We start from the raw sequence: 16,662 nt of genomic DNA, 5'->3' as shown, positions 1-16,662 counted from the left end.
GGGTCACAGACCCTTCTCTGATCTGAAATTCACTGAGAAGGCAAATCCTTGACAAATATTGGAGATGATGCATGCTTAAGTGTTTGGTCGTCTGCTGATTTGATTTCATGGTCAAATACCTAGTGTACAGAATCACAAGATTCATTGAAAATGTGCCAAAGTGGACTCTGTTTTTTGGCAGTTATCAGATTTACCTCGCAAAGGTGCTGTTGAACTTTCTCCGTGGGGCAGCTACGCTGCTGAGGGTGGGTACCTTGAAGTAAGGCACAATGTGAATCAATCCACGTCACAGCTAGTGTCTTAAATTACATTTTAGTGCAGTGCAAACACCGGCTGGAGTTTTGTGGGAATTCTTTAAGGAGTTTTTAGAATTTTAGAAGTTGGGTTATTGCTACCAAGTGAGGGCGTCCTGGCTTTTGAAGATTTCTTCTAGGAAACCATTATTCTTGAGAAGTGCTGACTTTTTGAGGCAATGTGTCAAGGCTCTTTCTCTCTTTATCCTGCAGAAATAATTCTGGCACTTTCTCACAGAAAACAATCCCAGCTTTTTCATTCAAGCCTTAATTATGAGAATAAATAGTTGCTTAAATGAAATTATTTCTGTTTAGTGGTTTGCTAAGCATTGTTGCTGGCGATAGAAAAAAAAAACAAACCAAAAAATCAACAACCAGAAAAATTGTCTAAAATCACAACCAAATTTCTCTATTTGTGAGAAATGCCACAGAGTATTGACTGGCTACCTGTAGGCGTTTAAACTTACACTCCTGGGAGGAGTTTAGGATCCTGTTTTAAAGACCCACCTGCACAGATCACTGCACATGTATTTGGTTTGGTTCTGGTTTGTGATGTGCCTAGTAACTCCGTACTAAGGGCTGCATTTGATGGAGCGCTGGGGATGTGTCGTGGTCTGTATCTAGGCGCTGCTATCAGCCCAGGCTGCCAGAGCACCTGATTGTTACTGGAGTTGAACAAAGCTGATTTTTGTTGTATTTGGGTCGTCCCCCCCCAACTTGTTAGGTTTGTGTGGATAATAAATAGTCACTCTTGAGAGAGTGTGGTTTTGTTAGGGCTGTGTTCTTCTTGGTGCTTTCCTGGCAGGTTGTACCTCTGAATATAAAAGACAAACAAATATTCAGCCTTGCAAATTGAGGATATGAAAAATCCTCAGTAGGATTCTTCTTTTCTGTCCGTTGACAAACTGATGACATTGACTCTTACTGAATGGCAGGTTAATAAAGAAAAGCCACTTCTTTCTTATAAATCCTCAAGTAAAAGAGTAAAAATGTTCCTAGTGAAATTAATTGAAAGTAAAAACTGTAGGGTTTTTTTTTTTTACTTTTAAGACATGAAAAATGCTGTAATAGGAGAAAAAAACATGAAAGAGGGCAGACTATTATATCTTTTTGATGAATACCAGCTTGCAGGGAAGAATGGTCTGTGTTCAATGTGTAACAAATCCCTGGAGAGTGGGAAGACTGTGAAGGGTCTGACTGAGTTAATATGAACTTGACAACAAAACTTTCAGAGGTGCCAAGATCATTGCTAGGATGATCAGTATTGGGTTTGGAGAATTGTAAGTTCAGCGTAAAAACACTGTACCCTGCCCTGTGCCTGTTGCTTTTTCATTATTAGAAAGGTAAGAAAATGTCAAGCTTACACAAAACGTCACTTTCCCAATGTTTAGAGTTTGCTTGTCTTTGGCATGACTCTGAAGTTTTACAGGGAGATAACTAAAACTGAGCACTAGTCATAGCCCCAAATGCCTCCTCTGTCATAACCCCACAGTTTTTCTATTAATAATTGTCCTCCTTCCCTTCTTTGATGCACTAGGCTATGATTTGAGAGGCCACATCAAACGTTACAATAAACTGTTCTCACTCTGTACATAAACTTCATGTACTCCAAGTGCCTGAGAAGTTTACAGTCAGTGAAGGGGTGTCTGTAAGCTGCCCTAGCTCCTCCGTGAGACGCGCCCCGACGGCTGTGGGGCTGGCCGGCTCTCTGGATGTGGCTGGGATTGCCATGTACTTTCTTTTTTGATGGAGTATCAAGACTCTGTCACTTAACCTGGAGTTGAGGCTGGCAGAGACTAAACGTGTTTTGCTCCCGGGACTTCTGGCTGGAAGTTACTTCAGGAATATTAGACTATTGCACTTACACTTCTCAAGGTAGCACTTTGTGAAAGCCAGACCTTTCTAGTTTCAGTCTTAAAACAAAGCAATGAATCCTTCAGATCTTCATCAAACCTTCACTGGGGCTGCTCTGCCATGGCGCTGGAGAGGGCCTTGGTTGCTTTCATGCCTTCCTGCAAAATCTGTTTGCTCTCCCCTAGGACAGTATGATCACAACTCTGTTGTGAAGACCTGCGATAGATACACCTTCTGAGAGGCCTTTCCAGCTATGGGTGGTGGGGCCAAAGCCTGGAAGAAGTCTTCTCTTTCCCTTTCTTGCCTTCCTTCGCTCCCTTTGTTGAAAATGTGAAGATCTGGAGCAGAGAGCGGGAGCAGCGTGATGCCCATGTGGTGCACGGCCACAACAAAAATCTGGGTTTGTGTACTGGAGCTGCTTGTGTTTCCTCGCTGCTCCTGGTTTAGTGGTCCCTTGTTAAGGCAGACCTGTGTGTCAGTGGGCACGCTAACATTCCCACACAGCTCTAAGCGTGATGTCACCTCACTGACACACACACGTAGCCTCATTTCCTTGCACACCAATTCTGTGTCTGCCCTGGTATGTTTGGAAGGGGTCTGTGGTATATTGTGCATTGAAAATGCTGGAGCCAGGTGAGTTGGGAGAGCAGGGGAGGGAGATGAAGGGAAATGGCAGCTCAAGTTAAGCGCAGTGTGACTGTATAAACCTGGTCAGGTCTGTCAGTTGAGGCTGGGAGCGCCGTGGAGAGCTTCCTGGCACTCCGCCTTTCCTGTGGATAGAAGTGGACCTTCTCAGTCTTTGTTTTGTGAAGATACAGTCTTCTCAGTGGCTGGTTTCTCTCAAACCATTCCTTCTCTACTGTGAAAGAAATACAATACAAACAGTTATTTATGCGTGGGAGATTTCTTGGTTTTCTTTGGTAAAGAACACTTGCAAATCTGCAGTAAAATAATTAGGCCGGGTCCTTCGTTTAGAGCCTTTGTTTTTTATTGTGCCAAGAGGAAACCGGTTCATAGCAGCTTTCAGTGAGGTGTAGCTGAAACCGAAACAATTCTTTGCCTGCTGGTTCTGCCTGTAACACACACGGAAACCCTCAGCTAACGGCGTAGCTCCAAACGGCAGGTCAGAAGCTAATCTCAGGTACAAGCTTCAAAAAATCAGTGTGATTTGCTGGAGAAGATACCTCGCTCAGCAAAAACCTCTATGATCTTGGCAAGTTTAGTGCAGTATGGGATAACTTTACCAGTTGTCTTTCATATATATTGGTAGTATATCTGGCAGCTTTTTGAACCTGATTTTAGTGAGCTAGCAAAAAGCCATGAGTCCTAGTAAGCAATTAATTTAAATTAATTCTACAGTTCTGTTTTTAAATGGGTAACATAACACTGAAATGTTTTGGAAAGATTGAGGATCCTTTCGAGAATTATTATCTTTTTAGTTAAAAACAAAGGTATGGAAGCAAGATAAATGCAATCACTCTGAGTAGAGATTGTTTCTGTATCTCCCCTAAGTAGGTTATGTTTACCGTTCCTTATTAGTTTTCAAGCTCCAGGTGACTGGATCCTGCTGTCTTTCATAATAGTTGTCTTCGGTTTGTTTTGCAGAAGATGATTAAATCAGACAGGGGTGTACATTGAGCAAACAGTAACAATATAATTTTCTTCCATGTTACAAACTAGGTCAAGGGATGAAACATGAAGGTACCTGTAATGGAAATTTCTTTTTTAAAAAAGCTGTGCAGCAAGTATAGGAAATAATAAACCAGTGCTGAAATATTGTACTTAATGGGGACATTACTTTTTAATGAAAACACTGATTTATTTTCTAGAGAAACTTATCTGTGATCGGAAATTGACTCAATTTCCACTACTTGAGGCAGAGTTTAAGCTTGATCTTTAACATTTCAAGTGTCCTCATGTCCAACTGTTCAGGGTTTGACGGGAGGGTAAAGTGCTGTTTCAGTGGTAGCCCATTAAAATAAAAAACACCGAGTTATCCCTTGCATGGTCAACATTATTTTTTTTAAATACCTTTTTTATAACCTGGCACAGATGTTTCTGTCTCTGTCCTTTTAAAGTGACAGGCCAGATTTAAAACCAACATAACAATAGCAAACTGTTTGGTAAAAGATAAAGTTTTGAAATTTAAACTCTTAAAACTAAACCAAATATGAAAAATTACTTTCTTGTGCATTTAGACTTCCAAGTAGCTTGGTAAATGGTTTTGACTGTATTTTAAGAAAAGATCATTTGATTTCCTTTTTTAAATCTCTTTTGTTTTTTTTCCCTTTCCTCCTAAAATTCCTAGCAATACTGTAGTTTCCAACTGGTGTTTGCATGCTGTTAGTGGGTTACTTGGTCTAATTAATCCATTAGTCTTAATTAGCAGGAATGCTTCAGGCTGGCGTCCTTGACTGTGCTCTGCTTTGCCTGGGGAGCTGTGCCAGGCTGCGACCCAGGCTCCCTGTGGGGAAGGGTAAGCCTGAAGATGGGCTCGGAGCTGTCTGGGGGCTCTTGGGGCGTTCAGTCTGCCCGGCGGGCCTGACACCAACTCCTGCAAGAGACAGGGAGCGGGCAGTGCTCCCCAGCACCATCCTGCCTCCGGAGCTGCTCCCGGCAGCCTCCCAGCTGCTCCTGTGGGCACCACCTGCCTCCCCTCCAGGCGGGAGCCGTGGGCCGAGCTGGGTTGTACCGAGCAAAAAGCAGCAAGCTGCCTGAGATGTGGTGTCCCCACCTGAAGGACCAAAGCAGGGAAGAGGAGCAACCCGCGATGCCCCAGAGCATTCAGAATTTAGGCTTCGTTCCTATTATTTCTCAGCAGCCTTTATCTGTTATAATCTGCTTAGCCTGCTGACTCTAGCTAGCTGTTTTTGAAAGACCTGCAGGCATGGAGCAGGCAGTGTGGAAATTCCCCAGCATGTTGTTTCCTCAGTTTGGCCGGTGCTTTCACAAGTGTTCGCTCACCCTTCCAAAGTTCTCTTTGCATTGTTGATTCTTTGGGGGATTAATGCTGCTGTAGTTGACAACAGCAGTTATTCCCACCCCTTTTCTCAGGATTCACCATTTGTGTACATAGAGTAAGAAGCTGAAGGAGCACCAAACTCTATAAATAACCCAAGCAAGCAGAGAGAAGTTAAACTAAGCTGCTTTTGCATTGACGGGGTATGAGTAGAGTGTGGTTGTTAATAACGTTTGTGCATCCTCACAAGCTCTAAACCCCGGCACACACCAAATGCGTGAGGAGGACACACAGAGTGGTGTTACTTGGTGCATAAACATGCACTGCTCTTTTACAGTGTGCATCCCTTCCTGTTAGGGGAACATGTCTTTGCAAACTGAAGACATACTTAGATCAGTATTGTTTGAGGCCTGAAAGTTAGACCTGTTTTTATTGCTTCAGTTGGATTTGATTTGCAGTGGGCTGAAAGAACAGCAATAAAGGGATTGATTAGGCGTTTGTTATGCTATAGCTTTCTTAGGGCACTTCTGCTGAGCTTGTGTTAAAATGCCCAGAAAACTTGGGGAGCACTAAGATGTTTTTGGTGCTACTAGCCAAGTGGGCCAACAGATTGTAAGTAATTTTTGTAGAACAAATCTGATTACTCCAATTATCACAGAGTTAGTGCTCATGCAAAACTAAGTCTATGAAAAAAATCCTGACCACCTAAGGCTGAGAAACAAAGAGGAAAAACAGGATTAAGATGAATTAGTGCAGGTCAGTTCCCTTGTTTCACTGATGCCCAAAGCAGGTACATGTGATGTATAAAAACAAATTGTCTTTTGGTGTGGCTTTGGAAGGAAACGGGGCGCGCTGCTGTGCCGGGCCCACCTGCCGGGCGCTCGTTCCCCTCTGCTCACGTCTCCCCACTCCCATCCCTTCCGCACACGATTGTCTAACCTGTTGGCTCATCTTCTGCCTGCGGTAATTCATGCTCTCAAAGCTGAATACAGGTTTTCTTGAGATGGAAACGCCACTGAAGTTCAGGCTACCCGTACCAGAGGGAGCTGCAGCATGAGTTCAGTAGCTGTCTGCCCGTCCTGTTTTGTTTCCCCTCTGCTCAGTCAGTACTTGTGCAATTCCAAAAGCACAGTGTGTCTTTCCGCTCCTCAGTTGTTCGGTGGATATGGGTTTATCTTGGGGGCAGGAGGGTGTTTGTCTTATAGGATGGAGGGTGCAAATCCTTAGGGACCCAGGTTGTAACGATTCTACTGGTCTTAGAAAAAGGTTTTGTAAATTAGCCTAGAAACATCCTGATAATGGAGAACCTGGCAGTGAGGCAGAGCACCGGGTTGTCATCTGGTATAGTAACTAATTATTCAGAAATCAGTCCAGTTTGTTTTGAAAAATTCTGTGTTTCTAATAAAATAAATGAGCTGCTTGTGTTCTTTTGTGTAAGATCTGCACAAATAAAACTACTTCAAAGGGCTAAATACACATACCTTCACATCTCTTGTATACTTCTGTGTTCTGTCTGCAGGTGCTAGAAACATTTGCTGGACGCCTGATTAAAATAGGTGTTTTAGCAAGGCGGGACATTCCCAACCTTACAAAGTACCAGATAATTCTGGCGAGAGATCAATATAGAAAAAATCCGTCTTCACAAAATATGGTAAACGTCTTTATTTATTTCACATTATTAAAATAGTGAATACATGGTAATATTCCACAATGTACAAAGTTTCCTGATACACTTTAGGATAGATTTCCTTTGTAACATTCTATATTTAGCCCTGGAATAAAATATGCCGGCTTGCTTTGCATTTCTTGATGCTCATCTAGTAAAGTTAAGGCGAAGATGAAGAACTTTGTTTCTAAACTGAAATTGTTTTGAGAACTTAGCTTGTAATTACTGACTGCCAAGTTCACGCTTTCCCCTCAAAACTACATTACTGCCCCTATTTTTCTGTAAATTGTCATGGAGCGTTCATATTTGGCAAACTTAAAGACTATTACCTAAACCCCCCACTCCCCCCACACCCCCCAAGACTGTACCCTAAAAAAAGAACATTGGAAAGTACACTTCACAGTAGGTAAGACAACTTTCCTGACTTAAATTTATAGCCTGGGTAGACATGCCAGAAATCTCTTGTTTTGCCAGATACTGATGGTTCAAGCTGTCAGGTTTTGAGTGTTGCTGCATCGGAAAGTAATGAGCTGATTTTGGAGGGTAATGAAGGTATTTGGGAGATCGTTTTGAAGGTGGGAAAGGACTACCTTCACTGATAATTAAGAATTGTGTAACCCGTTTCCTGAGGGGTTTGATAGACAGACTGCTTGCTGTGCATTCGTTTGTGCTTTGGCTCCGTTTCTCAGATGTCAATCTTATGTTTTTCATAAGAACTGCAGTATGATTCCTGCTGCTTATCGACTTCCTAATTTAATGGTTTGTCTGTTTCATTTTCACAGGGAATACATCAAGGCATAGTTGAAGGAGATTTTGCACTTTGTATCAGTTTATACCATGGTTACGAGCTGCTGCTGCAAATGGGAGTACGGTCATTATTTATCTACCTGTGTGGAATTATGGATGGATTGAAAGGTGAACTGTCTTCAGAAACATCCTTTTTTTTGGTCTCCATTCCTTCTCATTTAATTTACCTCATCTCTATGGATAGTTTTGCAGAAAACAGCTTATATAATGAATGTGTTGCAGATGTAATTGGTAGTTTGTTCCCCTTCATCCCTACTGGAAATATGTTAGCACAATGTTAAGGATAGAGTCTATTTGGGAAAGCAAATGTGCTTATATGGCTGCAGCTCTGGGAAAAAAAAAAAACAAACCACAAACCGAACTCCGAGTAAGTGGCAGTGCTATCTTTGGAGGGACAGAATAACCAGTGAACAATTTAAACTGAGAAATCATTTGGTCTTGTAAAGCGATTTTTCCCCCTGTAGCAAAACTCATGTATGCGTGAGTTTTAAGTGTCTTTGCCAGAAGATTACAGGTTTGGACACACCACGCCAGAATTTCTATCCCAGCTGTGCAACATGTTCCATGCTCACTAAGCACAATAGCAAGTTGTTTTCTCTCCTGGCCTCGGTTTGTTTTCCTAATTCTATCATTGACTATTGTTGAGTCTTTTGCAACTCTGCACAGTCGACCTTAGACGTGCTGGTTGTCATCACTATCTGGAAGGCCCAGTTTGGTACTGACATCTTTTTTGAGGGGGAAAATTCCCACTTGGCAATGTCAGTGCCACAGCAAGTGTCTTCTGGACGTGGGAGGGGAAGGTTCCAGCTGTTCAGGTTACCCCATGGTTTGGCTCTCCGGTTTCTTACTTCATTTTGTTTTGCACTTAGCTGTGTACCTGTGCGGTAACTTAGAGAAGCTACTTTGCCTACAGCACTGCTTAATTAAAAGGATGCTGCTTTGTTCCATGTCTGAACCGAAAGCATACAGTGCTTGCTTCATATTACAGAATATCTATAGAATATGTTTTTATAGTATGCTGTCATGGTTTTAGCAGAGATAGAGTTAATGTGCTAATATTTCTCATTAATTTTATGCTTTTGACATTTTAAAAATGTATTACTTTCACACGTGCAGATTTTTACATTGCTGATGGTGTCATGCTGCTGTTAGTCCAAGGCACCAGAGAGCATTGTGTGTATTTCCTAGTTTCTCAGATTCCTTAAATCCCTGGCTGCTATTGAATGGAATTTGAATGGAATAGACTATTTCAGTTGGAAGGGTCCTACAACGATCACCTGGTCCAACTGCCTGAAAGATGGCTGAGGGAAAATAGTTCTAATAAATAGGTCTGTACTGGTTCTGGAAACTTTGATTTCTGGTTTGAGTAGAAAAAAATTATTTTCAACATTGACAGAAAATCATTCAAAAAACCTTATTAATTCTAGCTTTTCATTTAAGTTCCCTTCTCTGTGAGTATCTGGCAGCACTTCACAGAATCACAGGATGGGTCGGGTTGGGAGGGACCTTCCAGGGTCATCTGGTCGAGCCCTCCTGCCATGGGCAGGGACATCTTTCACTGTGTTGGGTTGCTCAAAGCCTCGTCCAGCCTGGCCTGGAACACTTCCAGGGACAGGGCATCCACAGCTTGTCTGGGCAGCCTGTGCCAGCCCCTCACCGCCCTCGGTGCTTCAGGATTTTGTGGCTTTTCTACTGCTAAATGGTTGATGTAAAACTTTACAGTTTACCCACTGGACTGGGCTTTACATGTGTTTTTCATGTTTAAATTCTATAATGGAATCTTCCCTGAAAAGATATTGTTGCCAAGCAATGTTTATTACATTTTTCTAAAGCTAACATGAATCTTTTAGCTCTTGAAAGGAGCTTGCTACTTCTGAGAAAGCTTGTAATTTGGATAGTAAAAATCACATGCACTCTGGAGGTTAAATACTAAGGTATTTCAACTTTTTACAAAGGGTTAACCCGTACGAAAAATGAACTTGGTCGTAATGAGGACTTCACGAAGCTGTATCAGCAGCTTAGAGACATGTTTTCAGACACATCTCTGGCTTCAGAGAATGGGAATGTTTACAAGAGTAAAACAGGTCAGTATTTCCCTTTTAGGGACAGAATATTTACCTTCTGTTTAAATGAAACAGTACCTACCTCTACAAAGTTTGTAGATTCAGGAAGCTATTTGTTGTGATACACTAGTCTTCTTTACTCCAGACTGTTTTCCCCACACTTACTTATCTACCCTTCCCCCCCCCCCCCCCCATCTTCCCTCGGTGGTTTTAGCTACCTTCAAACAAGCTTTCGATGTTTGAAGTTTTTAATTTGATTTAAAATGAAAGGTTAAAATATTACTGTTTGGCTGTATATCTTCTACAGGGTGACTGTAACAAAAGTAACAACGCTTGCTCAAAACCTGGGTTTAACAGATGTGCTCCCGTAAGCAGTTTACTGGCTGGTTTGTTTAGGTGAATGCAGTTAGAACTAGTGTCAGGAATTTGTATGGCTGGCTCTGAGAACTATAATGGGAGGAAATGAAGTTCGGTAAACCTTCATACTTGTTGCAGGTTTACTTACATCTTTAATTGCTTTATTTCCTTTTCAGTGTTTGAGAATAAAAAGGAATTTATCTACAGCCATCCAAAATTAAGGAAATTGGAGGAAATTGTAATAGAACACTTCAAATCCTGGAAAAAGGGTTGTTCTGGTAAGTACCAACAACTCAAAATGTATCCGAACAGTTAAACCTGCGGATGGAAACAAGTAATATCTTACTGTTTTATTTCCTAATTTGTTCAAGTGCTTCTTTATTGTCTTGTATGTTTGTGTATCTTCTGTGTGGAAAAGTCCTCGTTAGAAGAACTATACCATAAAATTCCTTTAAGAAAAAACATTCTATAAGCTATCATTATTAATGCGATAGAAACTGTTCTACCAGCTTAGTAAAACAGTGATAGTGAACACATTCCTAGTGCTACTATGTCTCATGATTTTCATAGTCACAGGATTTTTTCTGGAAGCCATCTCTCAGTGTGGTTCTACCGTCACCTCCTGCAAAGCTAGGCGCAGCGTGCTTGTGGAACTGAAGGCTAATAGTTCTGATATCCAGCCTGTTGCTACGAATGACAGACTCTGAGGCATGGGGTTGGAGTCCAAACCCTTCAGTTACAGTCATCTTTCTCTCATTCTTTTCTATCTTGACCGAAAGAGAGAACAAAAATATGTCATACAGTAGCATGAGATAATGAAGCAAAATATTCTGAGTCATTCAGACACCTCTGGTGTTAGGAAGCTTTAGCCTGGTGGCCCAGTTGGTGCTTTTGGAATGACGACATCAGTAGCAATAATTTTATTTTTTTTTTGTAACTTCTTCACTATTTTCCTTGTCTGTTTGGATCTTTGTGCTCTGTGAAGGTCTGAGAATTTCTGACCGTCCCTTCCGTTTTGGTTTGTTGGGGTTTTTTTTCTGTCTTAGACGCTTGATTCTCAGAATACACTTTGCATGCCTGCTACTTCCTAGTAGCAGTCTGGGCAACTTAAAGTTTCCTTGTTTCTGTTTTTGTTAGTTTATAATATGTTCAAATGCATTTAATAAAATTCTTTTCTTTTTTCCCTCCCTTCCCACCCATACTTCCCTCCGTCCTCCCTGCCTCCCTCCATGCCTCTATCTTGTTTCCTGTAACATCTTTCTAAGCTATTGTTTTTGTTTTCAAATTCTGTGTTCTGTACTGGAGTTACTGAGTTTCATATTTAATACTCTTCCATCTTCTTTTGATAGCATGGATTTTGCTGTCATATGAATCCCATCATATCTGTTTTTCCTTGCAGTGTTGGTCAGACATGTCTCTTAATATTACTAACAGGTAACAAATATACAGATGTCTTGGGTTTGGGTTTTGTGTCTGTGTGCATGAACCTCAGAAGTGGGTAGGCATGGACCATGAGTCGTTACTGTTATAAATAGAAAATTGCAGGAAGAAATGCATACTTTTTTACAGCATAATTGGCAAGGCATGGTAGTGTATCTAGTTGTATCTTGAGCTAGGTATGTTAGGTTTTCTTGCTGTCCTTCCTTGCTCCTGATCCCTGTAACCACCTTTATCCTCATCACTAACAAGCAAGGCAAGGCCACGGGGAACATACTGCGGTGTGCTGAGCACGGTTCTCTAGTTAGATTTAAAGCAAGTGCAAAGAGCCGGTCCTGAAATCTTTGTGCATAACGCAAGGCTAGAAGGCACTTTTACCACTCACAGTCGGATCACAAAGCTGGAGTGACTTAGGGAATGCATAAACTCCGGCTTGTGTCCCCTAAGCGTATGTGTCTCCAACCCAAACGCACTGGGCAGTTGACAGAAATAGTGAGGCACTGAGAATTTATTTTCCTTATTATTCACTGTTTCACAGTGTCTCTGATGACAACTGTTTGAGCAATAACCCAAAACCTGTATTTCTACCCTTACTCCCTGTTTCTTGTAAGTAAACTCTAAATTCACACATACACAAGTAGCTACACCCTAAATTCTGGTGCTGGGCTCTGAACAGAGTACACACCCATGTCCTGATTTCTGCCTCCTCCAGACCAGAATTTGTCATGAGTCTGTCAATAAAAACTTGAGTGCTTATTAAGATTCCAAACATTAGCGCACGTATCTTTGCTCCATCAGAAGGCTCTGAAATAAAAGCCTAAACCATTATGAGGGTGGTGGAAAATACATTCAGCGTTTGTTTGGGGAACTCATGCAAGTGTGTAGTAGCTGTAGGGGAAAAAAAAACCAGAAGCAAACAAAACCCTGAATGTACCTCTGCTTTGTTCCAATTGTGTGTTTCCGAACTACTCTGAATCTAGCTTACTGTGTTCACGCCAGTGTAATTTTTAAAACGAATAATCACTTCTGCAAAGCATTTCCTTGAAAAGCCCTGTATCTGAGGCAGAAAAGGACGAGTATTAATCACCTAAGTCATTAGCCATATCAGGAAGATCACGAGCTCTTTTTCCTCCACTTGAAATGAAAGCTGTCCTGTGAGGGCTCGTGGGAGTAGTGCCAAATCACCTGTGCAGACTCTGAACCATTTCTAACTAGTGACCAGCCAGGTTAAGTTGGAGCTTGCTGACCACGAAGCTGTTGCCTCCGCTTTGGGAGACGCACTTACCAGCAATTCGGGTGAGTGCAAGGTAACGTTCCGGCCAGCCCATGAGAAATGTGGGTTCAGCATAATGAGCTTCTCCCAGCTGATCTTCCATACCTGGATTACTTGTCAGTTTGATTATGGGCTGCTAATGTCTTGAATATTCTAGGTCTGGTTTTGGATAAGGTCAGGGAGGTAATGGCAGCAGTATAGCATCTTGTACAGTACAGGGATAGATGCTACTGAGCATTATTGCTATTCAAGTCATAAGAATATGCTAAAATAGATATAAAATAATGTTCAGAATAAAGTTAGTGCAGGACAATAATATGGACTCGTGTAAGTAAGATATATCCAACCTGCACTTATTCTGAAATATACAGCTTGTCAGTCAGCTGAGGATGGCAAATTACGCAGGTCACATTATATCAGGGTTGCAATTGTCTGGTTTCTAGCTGAAAATATTGAATCGTAGTCACCATTTAATTTCTAGGCCTTCACTGGGGACTGGCATTTGTACTTGACAGATGACCTCCCAGATCGCCCGCAAGTTACTGAAACAGTGTGGTAGAATATCATAGAATAATTGAGACTAGTTGGAGGGGACCTCTGGAGGTCGTCTTGTCTCACCTCCTTGGCTGTCAGCTGCAAGAGTAAAATTTGTTTTGACCAGAGGCTGCCATCCTCATAGTCTGTCTGGGAATTCAAGGCTCATTTTAAAAAGAAATGGGGAAAATGGTTAGCTTCAGCTTCTCCTTTCTGACTTAGGCTGCCGAAAGCATTTCTGCATGTAGATACGCACACCTTAAAACTAAAATGGAATTTCTGATAGTTGGTCAGAAAGAGATACACACGCACTGTTACACTTCATGCTTTCACTTCAAGAAACAGCTTGATACTGGGATTGCAGGTGTAGCACAAAACTGTTGTCAAGCACCAAGTGACTCTTCTTGTGTGTTCGGGGAAACATCTTTTTACACATTCATTGAGAATTTTAATTCCTTGTCTAACTTTTCTTTTAGCGAGGTCTAAAGGTGTTTTGTGGAGAATTGTGTAAAAAAGGAGATCTTTATCCTGGAAATCTATTTGGTTTCATCTGAGGGCTGTTTTGTCTAGGTAATGCATGCAGGCGGTGCCGATTGCAGTAATCCATTATATCCTTTGAGAGATTCTCTTTTTTAACATACTACGTTTTTACTTTGTAGCGTGCAGTAACAGGCATGTTGTTTTAGTGTTTGGACTGGATAAACAGCAGCTGGCTGTTCAAGACTTGCGTGTTGCTCAGATAGCTTTTGCTCGTGCTCATGAAAGCAGATACCCGATATGTGTAACAGAAAAAAAAAAAAAGAAACAAAAGAAGATAAAAAAATAGTTGAGTACCCAGAAGACAAAATCCGTGATGGTATAACATAAGAAACGTGGTTTTGGTCAAAGGCGCCTCACTAAGAAACCGCGTATCAATGCAACTATTTTTCCCTTTTCTTTGAAAAGCGGAAAAGTTACCTTTGCTATTGAAGTGAGAGATAAAACCGGTTGCGATGAGAGATCATTCAGAAGCAAGAGATTATGGTATTAAGGGAAGTTTTTGCACATTTCTGCTGTCATGAGGATCCGAAGCGGTGGAAGCAGAGACAACGTTCTGTAGTAAATCACAGAAAGCTGATGTACATCTCTTACTCCACCGTGCTGTATCCGAGAGTAGTGGTAGCAGTGGTTTTTATTGCTGCATGCTGCCAACTGCATCTAACTCAGGGCATTTAAGTAGCAGATTTAAAAGTCACACTGTAGGCTCTTTGGAAGAAGGCATCTAAGACTTTACTTCAAGCCACTTGCCATCAGACCGGAGCTTTTCAAAGTAACGTTAGTAATGGCACCTCAGATACAAGACTTTCTCACCATAGTTGGTGTAAATTCTCCAAATCTCGAATACTGCTTTGGTTCCAAAGAGGAATTGTTCAGCAGATGTATCTCAGCATTTTCTGGGAGGCTGGTCTAAATAGGCTGACAGGCTCCTAGTTGTCAGTTTTCTCTACTGTTGTTTAATTTTTTATTTATTTACTTAGATTTTTTTTTTAACGTGAAATTTATTTTAAAGAAAACTTCTTTGCAAAAATCAGAATGCAGGATACTTGAACAGAGTCTTCCCAGTAAGAGAGATGTGAGCTGTGAATGTGTAGCTTGAGGGATGACCTGCCCTTAGTTGTTTTTTTTTTAAAATTATTTTTAAATCATCCATAAAAATGCTTTCCTGGCTTTTTACAATTAAACAGATCAAGTCACGGCTGAAGGCACATCTGTGGAGGCTGTGGATACCAGAGTGATGATCTTCTCATCGTTCCGAGACAGCGTGCAAGAAATTGCAGAAATGCTTTCCCGGCTCAGCCCGGTCGTTAGAGTGATGACGTTTGTTGGCCACTCCACAGGGAAGAGCACAAAAGGCTTCACGCAGAAGGAACAGCTTGAGGTAAAGAAGAGACTTGTATTAGGAAATAGCGATAGAGAGTATTAATTGTGTAAATAACTACGTGAGTATCGATGCATATTGTATGGTGGTGACTGAACTTTAAAGCATCATTAGTCAATTCTGATGTAGTTTAATTGCTTTCAGAGTATCCCAAATTATACTCACTGGCAGAATGTGTAAGTAGAAATATTTTATAGATTTACATTATATTAACAACTGCTAACTGTTATATATTTGAAATTCTGGATAAATATTCCAGTACTTGCTATGGAGGTTTGTTTGGGTTTTTTTGTAGGTAGAAAAAAAAAAAGATATGCCCTTAAACTTTGATCTAGCAAAGTTTATAAAAACCAAAAACAAACCCCAAACCCCCAAAAATATTTAACTGCAAAGTTGGGAAGATCAGTTTTAGAAGAATTCCCTGTTTGGAATCAGAATAAGGTGTGCTTTTTTCTTTTATTTTAGACTTGGAGAGTTGACATGTTGATGACATTAGCATGTGGTATTTGATCCCGAGGCAGTAGCTGATGAATTCAGAAAGGCTAAGTTTTGTAGTTATCGAATACAAATTAATTTTTTCAACTTCTGTCTGAACACAGAAGAACTGCAGAGTTGTGTATAAGGGCCTTTCTGGCTAACCTGTTAAATCTAATTTTAATCGTTTATTCAGGTGGTAAAACGCTTTCGTGAAGGTGGGTATAACACTCTGGTCTCTACCTGTGTTGGGGAAGAAGGCTTAGACATTGGAGAAGTTGATCTCATCATCTGCTTTGACGCTCAGAAAAGTCCAGTTCGCCTCGTGCAGAGGATGGGCCGAACGGGGCGCAGGCGGCAAGGCAGGATCGTTGTCATCCTCGCCGAAGGGCGGGAGGAACGGGTAAGTGTGTCCCTTTCTTCTCCTGGGAAAACACAGCGACTTGTTTAGTCTGTTCCAGGAAACTATATACCATGCATTAAAATCACAGCAATCCTGAGCACTCCTAGGGACCTTTTATCTGTCCCTACAGGAAAGCGAAGTCCACATTATTCTGAAAATACGTGCACTTTCTCGACACGAAGGGCTTCAAGCCTTTGTTCTTAATAACACTTTTTGTAAATGATAAACTGAGACACAGAAAATACAGGGGTTTTGCCAAGGGTACAGAACAGCGTGCGGAAGAGAGAGGGATGGAGCTCTGAGCACAGGAGGACTGGAAGCGTCTCGCTCTGAACTGCTGACGACACTGCGCTTTCAGACAAGTACTTAGCTGTAGCACACTTGCGTGTGAGGCCTGAAGAGATCAGCTTAAGTGGAAATCTACTTTTGCTAAATTCCTGAACCTCAGCACTCAACTCAGAGTATAATTAATTGTCTCTGAGTGCAGGCTTCCCCTTGGGAAGCTAATGTACCAGTGGAAATCTAAGCCCTGAGTTGTGAGCCGGTAGAACCGATCTTCAGCCGTACCAGCACACTGCCCCGCGTCATCCCACAGCTGCGCGACTGCTAGGTCTGATCCAAGGA

At 41.5% G+C, this 16,662-nt stretch overlaps 1 protein-coding gene across 1 annotated transcript in view; it reads left to right on the top strand.

The window, feature by feature from the left end:
* FANCM (FA complementation group M) overlaps window positions 1-16,662 on the top strand; it is a 75,007-nt gene that overhangs the window by 21,044 nt on the left and 37,301 nt on the right. Inside the window, exons 5-10 of the mRNA XM_064461196.1 lie at window positions 6,626-6,757; window positions 7,555-7,687; window positions 9,535-9,663; window positions 10,176-10,277; window positions 14,968-15,161; window positions 15,832-16,038. Coding sequence (XP_064317266.1) covers window positions 6,626-6,757; window positions 7,555-7,687; window positions 9,535-9,663; window positions 10,176-10,277; window positions 14,968-15,161; window positions 15,832-16,038 — 897 coding nt within the window. The remainder of the gene's footprint in view (window positions 1-6,625; window positions 6,758-7,554; window positions 7,688-9,534; window positions 9,664-10,175; window positions 10,278-14,967; window positions 15,162-15,831; window positions 16,039-16,662) is intronic.

The sequence above is a fragment of the Phalacrocorax carbo genome, chromosome 9 (assembly GCF_963921805.1).
Source record: "Phalacrocorax carbo chromosome 9, bPhaCar2.1, whole genome shotgun sequence".
Taxonomy (NCBI): Eukaryota; Metazoa; Chordata; class Aves; order Suliformes; family Phalacrocoracidae; genus Phalacrocorax; species Phalacrocorax carbo.
This window is presented reverse-complemented; position numbering and strand designations above follow the sequence as displayed.